This window comes from Anabrus simplex, chromosome 3, assembly GCF_040414725.1.
Source record: "Anabrus simplex isolate iqAnaSimp1 chromosome 3, ASM4041472v1, whole genome shotgun sequence".
In the NCBI taxonomy this organism is placed as follows: domain Eukaryota; kingdom Metazoa; phylum Arthropoda; class Insecta; order Orthoptera; family Tettigoniidae; genus Anabrus; species Anabrus simplex.
Window position 1 is genome coordinate 110335460 of NC_090267.1, and position 12681 is coordinate 110348140.

Here is a 12681-nt window from a genome sequence, read left to right on the forward strand (position 1 = left end):
TCAGCTTTTCCCCAACTCCTAGGCCTTTCCTATCCCATCGTCGCCATCTGTGTCGATGTGACGCAAAGCAAATTGTAAAAGAAATACATATATTCCGAAGCCCCGAGTGCGATTCCCAGTCAGTCCAGGGATATTAATTTGAAACTGGTGGTTGGAACAGCGTTCAGTCAGCTTTCTTGAAAGCAAGGGAGAAGCTTATTGATACACGAGGCAGCGGACATGGTCAATGAAAGCCAAGAAATATAGCTAAGGAAGGCGTCACGCTGACCACATGGAGCTCCTGGATCTGCAGGCTATCTGAATGGACAGGAGTCATCTTGGCAGACCAAGGACCTTAATATTCTGGTTTTTTTCGCTACTGGTTTAACGCCGCACAAACACATAGAAGGTTTTCGGCGACGGGGGAATGTGGGAAAGGGCTAACAATGGGCAGGTAGTGGCCGTGGCCTTATTTAGAGAACTGCCCCAGCATTTGCCTTATGTGAAATTCTGAAACCACAGGAAACCAACTTCAGGGTGCCGGCGGTGGGATGCGAATCCGCTATGTCCCGAATGCATTCTCACCAGGCGAATTGGCTGTGCGGTTAGGGCCGCGCAGCTGTGAGCTTGCATCCTGGAGATAGTGGGTTCGAACGCTACTGTCGGCAGCCCTGAACATGGTTTTCCGTGGTTTCCCATTTTCACACCAAGCAAATTCTGGAGCTGTAACTTAATTAAGTCCACGGCCGCTTCCTTCCCACTCCCAGGCCCTTTCTATCCCATGGTCGCCGTAAGACCTACCTGTCTCGGTGCGACGTAAAACAAACTGTAAACAAAATGCATTCTCACGGTAATATATGTTTTTGTGTGTTAATTATATTATGATTAGTGATAGGCCTTAGTATTAAGGTTATTAGAGGTTACGGATGCTGGAAGCCTCTATCTCCTACTTCTCATGGCCTATACGAAGAAGAATTTGCTTACGGTATATTCATAGCTTTTTGTTTTTTGATGGAGTGAAAACTGTATGTCGTCCTAGTGAGCTCTCGTCTCATGAAGCTGGTAGTCAGAGGTAAAGCAATCTGAGAACTTCATCACTGTTCTGGTCGCGATACACAGCCACATGAAGGCTTCAATAACGGGAGCGTGAAATCTGGAGATTTGAGGGCTTCACCGTGTTTACGTAAGGAAGACATATTCTAGCCAAGTTCCTCATCGGCAAATAGAAGTCCTTCAAGGACTGAGACATTGCGCTACTCTGAGAGAGAGAGAGAGAGAGAGAGAGAGAGAGAGAGAGAGAGAGTTACCATAAAACGGACTCGCTTCCTTTTAGAGAATTACACTTCACCTCAAGTTCAAGTCCCTGTTTCTCATCTCTTAACCGATATGAATCATTATTCGAGAAAGCTCGCTCTGTGGATCTCAAATAGAATTCCGAGATCTGAATACCAAGATTGCCAGCAGTGGGAGTCGGAACGTCGGAAGAAAAGGCCATTAGTACGATATCAGCATCTCAGCAATAGGATATCTGAAAGAGTTCCCTTTTTTCTGCCATCTGATAGAGCAAAACGGTACGCCAAAACTGACACACAGGCAGCCTAGATGGCATTAAATGAAAATGTCGAACCATATGAATACAGTTTTCTTTTTCGCTTCTTCTTTGTTCCTATCGGCCTACTAAGGACCACGTAATTTCAGCTGTCTTCTCTGGGCTTTGATCTCTGGCCAGTGCTTCTTCATTCATTACCGGTGTTGCTATTTTCTTTCCTCCTTCCACGTCCTTCCCGTCTTCAACTTTGGCCTTTCTTGAAAACCTCCTTAGTGGGCTGTGTTCTTGGATATCTTCATAAGTGATCCCCAACACCTGGAGGTCCCTTTCCACCTCCATGAATCAAGTTGGCTGGATATTCTTATCTTTAAAATAAGTAAAGATCTGGTTCGATAAACGTGTGGGTTTCATTCTCAACAAGTGACAATAAAATGCAATTCTTCTTCTCTGCATGTCATCAGGAGCTATACCAAATGAATGGAGAGTTGCTATATAGTAGCCCCTGTGTATAAAGGAAAGGGTGATAGACATAAAGCTGAAAATTACAGGCCAGTAAGTTTTGCGTTACATGTAAGCTTTGGGAAGGCATTCTTTCTGATTATATAAGACATGTTTGCGAAATAAATAACTGGTTTGATAGAAGGCAGTTTGGGTTTAGGAAAGGTTATTCCACTGAAGCTTAACTTGTTAGGATTCCAGCAATATATAGCAGATATCTTGGATTCAGGAGGTCAATTGAACTGTATCGGGATTGACCTATCTAAGCCATTTGATATGGTAGATCATGGAAGACTACTGGCAAAAATGAGTGCAATTGGACTTGACAAAAGAGTGACTGAATGGGTGGCTCTGTTTCTAGAAAATAGAAATCAGAGAATTAGAGTAGGTGAGGCTTTATCTGTCTCTCTAATAATTAAGAGGGGAATTCCTCAAGGCAGTATTATTGGACCTTTACGTTTTCTTATACATACCGATGATATGTGTAAATAAGTGGAATCAGAGATAAGGCTTTTGCAGATGATGTTATTCTGTACAGAGTGTCTGTCTGTTAGGTCATCAGCCCAGAGGCTGGTTGGATCCTCAGATAGCACCACCAATGGCTATGCAGTTATAGGGAAACCGCAGAAACCAATGGCAGAGCCCAAATGAGGCGTACTAGGCAAGACGAGGAGTGAGGTAGTTTGCCATTGCTTTCCTCACTGGACCAGAAGGTGCTACTGCAGCACGACTAACCCTATGAGCAACACCTTTCATAACACTCAAGACACTAACTGTGCTCCAAATGTCATTACTCAGCACTACCCATACCCCCAGCAGCTTCCATATTGCCACAGCCATGGATGAGACTGGGACTTCGGTGGAAGCTACACTTTGCTCTGGCCTGTGCCAAGAGATGGATACAAAAATACTGCATCAATCAAGAAGGGTAACAAATACGTTACAATATTGTGAGCGGCTGCAAAATACCTCGACAATGCAATGTTGTGAGATGGACAGTAGGCAATGGTATGATGATAAACGGATTAAAAGTCAGGTTGTGAGTTTCACAAATAGGAAAAGTCCTCTCAGTTTTAATTACTGCGTTGATGGGGTGAAAATTACCTTTGGGGATCATTTTAAGTAACTGGGTGTTAATATAAGGAAAGATCTTCATTGGGGTAATCACATAAATGGGACTGTAAATAAAGGGTGCAGATCTCTGCACATGGTTATGAAGGTATTTAGGGGTTGTAGTAAGAATGTAAAGGAGAAGGCATATAAGTCTCTGGTAAGACCTCAACTGGAGTATGGTTCCAGTGTATGGGACCCTCACCAGGATTACCTGATTCCAGAACTGGAAAAATCCAAAGAAAAGCAGCTCGTTTTGTTCTGGGCGATTTCCGACAAAAGAATAGCGTTACAAAAATGTTGCAAAGTTTGGGCTGGGAAGAACTGGGAGAAAGGAGACGAGCTGTTCGACTAAGTGGTATGTTCCGAGCTGTCAGCGGAGAGATGGCGTAGAATGACATTAGTAGACGAATAAGTTTGAGTGGCGTTTATAAAAGTAGGAAAGATCACAATATGAAGATAAAGTTGGAATTCAAGAGGACGAATTTGGGCAAATATTCGTTTATAGGAAGGGGAGTTGGGATTGGGATAACTTATCAAGGGAGATGTTCAATAAATTTCCAATTTGTTTGCAATCATTTAAGAAAAGGCTTGCAAAGCAACAGATATGGAATCTGCCACCTGAGCGACTGCCCTACACGTAGATCAGTAGTGATTGATTGATTGATTGATTGATTGATTGATTGATTGATTGATTGATTGATTGATTGATTGATTGATTGATTGATTGATTGATTGATTGATTGATTGATTGATTGATTGATTGATTGATTGATTGATTGATTGATTGATTGATTGATTGATTGATTGATTGATTGATTGACATTGAACTCAACGCTGGGCGAGCCTGCGGTAGATGCGTCGCGTACCCTCGCTACTGCAGAAATTCGTATTGCAGAATACACTTTCTACATTCTGCAGTAAACCATACTGCAGCAATTGCTAATAAAAAATAGTATTACCAACTGACAAGCTAATATTAATTGTTGCACTTACAGTTGCGTTACTGCTTACTTTGCTTCTCAAGTCCTACGGGTAAGCCCGGTTTAGCCTGCATACCCACAATGCACGCTACTGGTGTATAGGAACCTACCTGTCAGCATCTGAATTATCCGAAGCAAACAAAGCTTGGCATTGGGAGTAAATTTTCTGATGTAGCTGAGCACTGATCAAATGAGTGAATAAATGACTGATTGTCTCTCTATCTTTTTCAGCCGATTTCCATGGGAAAGGGTACTTCAATAGGCTCCTAATGGTCAGCTCTCCGGGTCTGAAACCGAACTTCAATGATTGTGGTGAGTATTAAAACCTTTTCTGAAGATACTCTACCCGTAATATTAAAAGAAGCATTTTGACAGATAGGGCTGGATGGAGGAGCATTGCACATTTCATAGCTAATATCAATTCACGGAATAAAATGTTCGACATTCTGATGACGATAAAATATGAGGTTCGTGAAATACACTAGCGGATTAAATTTCTAAACACCAAGAATGGGTTGTGCTAGATTAACAAACATTTGTAGGCGTGTTTATAAAACTGAAAGATGATGTTAATTCAAATTTCCCGCAAATCGCATTAGCGTGGCGTCAGTAGCGGCCCCATGACATTGCACATCAGGTTTGCTTTAAATACGGCCTATACTAAGCACAAGAAGAACACCGCTTCGAGAAACCCTACCATTATACACTATCTTCCCCATTCCATCCAAATGCAACTTCCTTTTTTATTACCACTCGACAACCCTGGTCCTGTCCCACTCGTTGCAGACAGACAGTAATTCTCGCTATTGAACCCATCATCCAAGATCACATAGCCATTATAGAAGAAACGCACAATAACCACCTCCTCATTACCCCCACCCGCAATAAATCAATCCACACCATCCTCAACAAACTACAACAAACTGATATCCCACCTCCAATCCAAATCAACCCAGTCAACAATTCACTAAATCAAAGACCCTCTTCTGATGCCTTCACCTAAACTACTAACATCCAAATCAGAGCCAATACCAAACAAAAGACTCAACCAATCTTCAGAATCAAGAAGTTCAAACCAAGCCGACCAATCTTCAGAATCAAGAAGTTCAAACCGCAATCTCTACTCAACCCCCTCACCACAGTCTCATCACCTCCCACTCAGTCCACTTTACCTGAAGCAAACCCCCCCATGCGACCCAGCCGCCCCAGACCCGTTACTGCCAAGCCCTCTCCCAACACACCAAGTTGCTCCTCCCAGCCCAAGCCCAAGTACAACACCAAAGCCAAAAGCAGAACCAACAAATCTACTCCCAAGCCTCCCCCCCTCTAAATTAACCACTCAGCCTCGATCTCCCACTCGCTCCCACCTCTCACTTGTAATTCAGTGCTACAACTGCCTGAAAATCACACATCTGCCACCTGAAAGAACGCTGCCCGCTGCAACCGATGTGGAGGTCCCCACCGCCTCTCCGACTGCACGGTACCTAGGGACCAGGCGAAGTGCGCCAACTGTAGCTCTAGCCACGCCGCCTCGTTTCCTGGATGTTCATTCATAAAAAGGCAATCGGAGCGCATTACAATCAAGCCAAGCATCTCAACCCCTGTAACAAACCACCTCCTCTACTTAACTTCAATATTCCACGTCTTACCAGTAACTCCCATTCCGATTCCTCCTCCCAGCAACTTAATATAGACTCCTCTTCCCTCCTCGTGTTATTACTCCACTTAATCTCTCCTCAAGTACCTCTTTTAGCAGTTATGCCAGACAACCAACTCATTATTCACTAATCCCCTCAAGTTACAAGTCCCCAAGCAAGCTACCCATTTCGGTTCAGTCCGACCAGCTATTCCCTTCTCTTCCTCCCTTCTTCTTCTGAATGTTCTTCACTCCACTAGACACACGAGGGTTTAGCAACATTGGTCTTGGTCATTACATGGATGGGTAACCACTCCCCGCCATTTGCTTACCTACCAATATTCCTGAAGATATCATGAACTCGATATATACTTCCCCCCACGGGAAACTACGATACCCTTGGGCTCGTCCCTAGGCCATTTTTTCACCCCTCGGGGTGCAGGTCACACTCTGACCAGTGCGATATCTCACAAGGTACCACCAGCACCCAAACCATCCAGTACAGTTAACTCGTCGAAAGCAGCACTCAAGACCGAACAGGTCGAAGGGCTAAAATGGCACAAAGGATCCGGGCTGCCGGCCGCATATCCATTGTGACGCGTGGTCTGTGTCGTTAGTTACCTATGAGATTGGACGGAGTGACTGTGAGTGGGTCAAGAATGCCTTTACGACGACAAAGAGGTCAGTATCAACAGCTCACTGCGGTTGAACGAGGCCGTATTGTAGGGCTACGTGAAGGTGGGTTTTCCTTCCGCGCTACTGCAGAACGACTTGGTATGAATGCCTCCACTGTGCATGCGTGCTGGTAGCAGTGTTCAGGAGAAGGCACGCTCGCAAGAAGACCGGGCTCCGGTCGTCCCCATGGCACCACCCAGACGGAGGACCGCCATATTCGGCATATGGCTGTGGCGCAGCGGACTGCGTCTGCAGCAGCAATTCGAGAGGCAGTTTGCACCACAGTGACGCAAAAAACTGTTCGAAATCGGTTACTTGAAAGACAGCTCCAAGTCAGACGTCCTGTGGCGTGCATTCCACTTACCCCAAGCGAGAGATCATTGGAGGATGGAGCGGAGGTCCGTTGTGTTTTCTGATGAAAGCCAGTTCCGCCTTGGTGCCAGTGATGTCCGAGTGTTGGTCAGAAAGAGGCCAGGTGAGCGCCTGCATTCCACGTGTCTGCAGCGTCGACACACTGGACCTACACGGGAAGTTCTGGTCTGGAGGGCAATTTCTTATGACAGCAGAAGCACTCTCGTTGCTATCCTACGCACTCTCATAGCAGATGTGTAAGTCCGTCTGGTGATTCGACCTGATGTGCTGCCATTCATGAGCAGCATTCCTAGGGGTATTTTCAAACAACATAGTGCACGCCCCCATGCCTCTGTTGTAACCCAACATGCTCTACAGTGTGTCGACATGTTGCATTGGCCTGCTCGATTCCCCTATCTTCCCCAGTCGAGCACGTATGGGACGTCATTGGACGATAACTCCAGAGTCACCCACAACCGGCATTAACCGTCCCTGTATTGACCGACCAAGTGCAACAGGCATGGAAATCCATCCTACAAGCTGACATCCGGCACTTATACGACACATTGCATGCCTGCATTCAACAATCAGGCGATTACATCGGTTGTTAATGGACCAGCATTGCACATTTGCGATGGCTTCAATAGCGCAGATATTAACCTGTATTCTTGTGCCTTTAATCAATTAAACATGTTACCTTGACAAATATATTACAGACATTTCCGTATTCTAAATGTCATATTGCATGGTGTTTGGACATTTTTTCCGCCAGTGTATTTAATGAGCAAATGTACAAAATACAGTATGATGAATAGATTATGTACTAGTGTATAGTAATAAAATGCGCTTGCTTCTTCATTACGCACTTGCAGTGATACTAAAAAGGATCAGTTTTACAGTTAAAAGCACACTAAAACAGTTACTAATTTGTATAATTATAGAATTATTAATGAAATGTAAGAAGAGTTAAAAATATGTATTGTATGTACTATAACATACTTAACCTAATCCAGTTGCAAAAGCATAGTAAAATAGTAGTCTAAGTAAGTGAACTAACTAGAATAATTATAATTAAATAGGTAATGAAATCTAAGAAGATTCCGAAATCTGAATTTTATATACATTAACAGAAAACCTAAACTAGTTACGAAAGCATAATAAGATAGTTAACAAACTATATGAACTAATTTGAATGAAGAGTAATTAAATCTAAGAAGAGTCCAAGATCGGCATTATATGTACAGAAACAGACTTGACCTAATCCAATTTAAAAAGCTACTTGAAATTTAAGTTTAAAACATAATTTTAGAAACTGTTACACTCGACAAACGGGAGCGTCTTTCTGTTACAGTATGACCCTGCTTTGAGAACAATAATGTCCACTGCGTAAAACAGACACCTTACATTGTGGAATGCATTGTTCGTTTAGTAACTTGACTGGCGGTTCTGAATATGAAGTTTCTGAGTGTCGGCTCATCTTCAGGGCAATGTCACGCGGAGTGTTTTTGTTGAAGCGAGAAGATAAACAAAGCACCGGCACTGTTTTAAAGCTTTGCTGTTTCGAGCATCTTTGTAGCTGACATGTACGGAACGACTGGAGTTTCTGTTCACTCGACAGGACACACGAAGCAATCTTACTGCTTCGAAGCAGTGAAGCATTTTAAACTTATTTCAACTCACTGTGACAACACACTCAAGTGAAATAAAATGTTTTAAAATAATTTCAACATGATGATGGACTTTAGAGTCCGAAAACCGGTTTTGAAAATAATTTAGTGCTCTTAATTTCGCGTGGCTATTTCCAGCCGAGTGCAGCCCTTGTAAGGCAGACCCCCCCCCCCCCCCCACTCAAGTGGTTTGTCCGGAAACAAAAAATACATGTTTCTTTACTTTTAACAAAGATAAAAATCCCATTTTTCACTTCCGTAACATGTGAAGTTTTTGAAATATACAGTAGACCTGCTCATTTTTAAATTTCACCTCTTTTAAGTTCCCCTTAAGTGGAGTTTCCGAAAACAAATCACTCATGTTTCTTTACTTTTACAGGAGATTACAAATATTCATTTTTACGTGTGTAACATTTTACGTTTCTGAGATATACTGTAGATATAGTCTTTCGAAAAGTTCACCCGATTTGTCACCCCTGTTTAACCCTCATTAATTGGATTTCCGAAAAAAATACGTGTTTCTTTATTCATAAAGGAGATTCCAAATAACAATTTTCAGATCTGTAATATCTTCATTTTCTGAGCATTCAACCCATTTTTCACCCTTTTCATCCCTCCTAGTGGGATTTTCCGAAAACAAAAAAATACGTGTTTCTTTATTTTTAAAGAAAATTACATCTGTAAACATTTAAAGTTTTGAGATATAGATACACTCATTTTAAAAATTCACCCCCTTTTCCCCTCTTACCGATAGAATATCCAAAAATCCTCCCTTAGCGAGCACCTACAATGTAATATAAATGTATCCTCAAAATTTTATTACGTTATGTCCAGTAGTTTTGGCTCGGCGATGATGAATCTGTCAGTCAGTCAGTCAGTGAGTCAGTCAGTCAGTCAGGACATGTTCTTATATATAGATTTAAGGAATTGGAGTATCTTCGGATCTTTTTAGAGTGCTGTACGTACTAACTCTAAGTAATAATTTAGATTACAATAAACAAATATTTTCTCGCCAGTTGGTTGTCATCCGTGGCTGGGAGAGAAGTGTATTCATTCCTTAATTAATTCCGGATTGTTCATGGAAATCGATAATATTCAACAACTGTAATGCATGAGGGCGAAATACTGATATTTTTCAAAAGTGCATCTAGCAGCTTTTGAACAGACAACTCTTCAATTTATTCCCCTCCATTCAGAATTTTCTGTAGCCAGTCTGATTAAAGTTTGACTTTTACTGTATAATTTACGTATTATCTGATTTGGAGTCTCACCAGCTGCTAGAATGTGTACAAATGTTTGTCTATCCTCTCGGTGAATTTTTTTTTTAGTCTATTAAAGCCATGAGTGTTGCTTGTTCAATTCTGGGTTGGGTGTTTGTGTTCGTATTAACACACATATTCATTTATATGCAGCCCATCACACTACCAACCTCCACAGAAACACAAAATAGTGAATACATTCCTTTACGTATGGGTGGCTTCGGGAAAGGCATCCTGCCGCAGAACTGAGCGAAATCCATACAAAGCGCTGATCTCAGATAAATGGGAGAAGGCCAAGAAGACGGCAATTTTATACCTTGTAGTATTCACAGTTTTTATTATCCTCTTTCTAAAAAATCAGTATGAGCTTTTTTATGTCAAGTTTTGATAATGATTATAATCTCCGAGTGTCAAATTAAAGTTGATCTCTTCATTCCTATTAAAACCAGAGTACTTCATTTGAAGTTAGAAGATTTATATTAAACTCTTAACTTGGCAACGTAGCTTAACGGATACTATACCGGGCGAGTTGGCCGTGCGGTTAAGCTGTGAGTTTACATCCGGGAGATAGTGGGTTCGAACCCCACTGTCGGCAGCCCTGAAGATGATTTTCCATAGTTTACCACTTTCACACCAGGTAATTGCTGGGGCTGTACCGTAATCAAGGCCACGGCCGCTTCCTTCCCACTCCTAGGCCTTTCCTATACCATCGTCGCCATAAGACCCATCTGTGTCGGTGCGACGTAAAAAAAAATAGCGGATACTGTAAGTACATTTTAGGGCGTAATGTCAGCAAAGAGCGAAATCATATTTCTCGCTTTCTGATTGTGTATACTCTCGGACACATTTCCGAAGGCAAGGAATCGAGTACTGCTCATTCTTACATTCTTAGCTATTAATTAGTTTGAAGAAACAACTTAAAACATACGATAAGGCGGATATAGGTTATAATTTAGCTCTATGTCGCGCCGACACGGGTAGGTTTTATGGCGATGATGGGACACGAAAAGGATAGGAGTGGGAAGGAAGCGGCCGTGGCCTTAATTAAGGTACAGCCCCAGCATTTGCCTGGTGTGAAAATGGAAATCAACGGAAAAACATTTTCATGGCTGCCGACAATGGTGTTCGAATCCACCATCTCCCGGAAGCAAGCTTGATATAGGAATACTCCAACATTTTGTGAATATTAATAATTTCGCATCATAATTGTATTTTTGTCCCATATATATGTAATATTATGTGCTGAAAAAGACGGAATATTTTGTAATATACGAATGTTCATACTTAAAAAACAGCTTGCATGTCTGATTCGAATATGACACCTAATGTTGATGAGTTCCAATAATCATTTCTTTCCAAGAGGTCAAACATCAATGATGTGTCGAAAATGTGGTGTCCTTTGGTACGAATCTTATGAGATACATAACAGAATTGACACTTGAATTTTTATTACCTTTCATTCATACTATGGGCCATGTTGAGAATTACTTTAAAAATAATTTCTTTTGATCCATTGGTGCCAATTTAAGGATTATGAAAGTTATATGAGGGTACACTTTGATGTTATGAAGTAATTCAGAAGAAAACGCTGCTTATGACTATAGATAGATCCCTGCGCGGATATACAAAATATTATCCGCTCCAAATCCGCACTTTCTTCATCCGCTTCCCGCATCTGCATCCTTGAATCGTTATCCACGGATATTGCAACTATTTATTACACCCGAGTTACTGAAACGAATTGATGTGTTAACACAAAGCAGTGGGCCTGATACCTGTCGCCAGCAACCCTGCAGTGGCAGGTTTGTGAGGAATTTCCTCCTGCGACAATTACCGACGTATTGAGCGGTTCTGTTTCGGAACCTTTGTTCTTTCCTTGCACTAATTACGGGCAGGAGCCAGTTAGGTCAGATTTACAGCTTTCAGTGCCCTTTATATTTCAACATTCTTCCGTTCAAGAGTCGTCTCAGCACAAGCAAAAGATAATTGCAGCTGGTCTGAGTGACTCAGTCGGTTGACGTGCTGGCCTCCTGACCCGTAGTTGACAGGTTCGATCCTGGCTCAGTTCGGTGGTATTTGAGGGTGCTCAAATAGTCAATTTCGTGTCGGTGGATTTACTGGCACGTGAAAGAACTCCTGCGGGACAAATTCAGGCACCGCGGCGTCTCCAAAAGCCGAAAAAGTAGTTAGTGGAACGTAAAGCAAATAACATTATTATTGAAGTAACTGCATGAAATGTATGGAAGGCGGACTTGTTGAGATTTCTAGAGTATACCTGAGTGAAAATTAATAAACATGATTATTTAGAAATTATCCGTACTGCCATACAGTTTGCATCCGCCAAGACACTAACTTTGCGAATATCAGTATCCGTGCAGGGCTCTACCTATAGATTCAAACGGCGAGACATTTGCGGAATTTGATTAATGCTTTAAAAATTGGAAACTCAAAGAGTGGGATTAAAAGACAATCAATTACATTGAAAAGCATTAAATAGCGTTAGTGGTTTGAAGGTACAGAAAAGAGAACAATATAATTGCTCACCGTGAAAGGACAATATGAGCTTAAGCAACACGATAGGTTACTGGGCAATAAAGCACATAAAGAGACAATCGTTAAGGAATATGGGACATTATGGTGATTCATTAATCAACAATATAGTGATGTATTCAATGTCTCTAATTTAAATAAATGCATCATCAAGAAACGATAATAACAATAATAACCGGGCAAGTTGGGCATGCGGTTAGGGTCGCGCAGCTGTGAACTTGCTTTCGGGAGCCACACCGCACCACGCCTTCCTTCATATTTCGAAGTGTCAGAACTCTTCTTCTTTCTTTTCTTATAGATGTAAAGAGATGATGGTTGGTTACTTTTACTTCCTCTTAAAACAATAATCACCACCACCACCACCACCATCTTGAAGTAGTCACCGGCATAAATATTCCAACATTGATAAAACAAGGGAATTTAA

The 12681-nt window shown here is 41.9% G+C and overlaps 1 protein-coding gene across 2 annotated transcripts in view; it reads left to right on the top strand.

Moving 5' to 3' along the window:
- Positions 1–12681, top strand: part of Lgr3 (Leucine-rich repeat-containing G protein-coupled receptor 3) — a 487929-nt gene that overhangs the window by 202347 nt on the left and 272901 nt on the right. For both annotated transcript variants that reach the window (XM_068227013.1, XM_068227014.1), the window contains exon 3: positions 4351–4431. In XM_068227013.1, coding sequence (XP_068083114.1) covers positions 4351–4431 — 81 coding nt within the window. The remainder of the gene's footprint in view (positions 1–4350; positions 4432–12681) is intronic.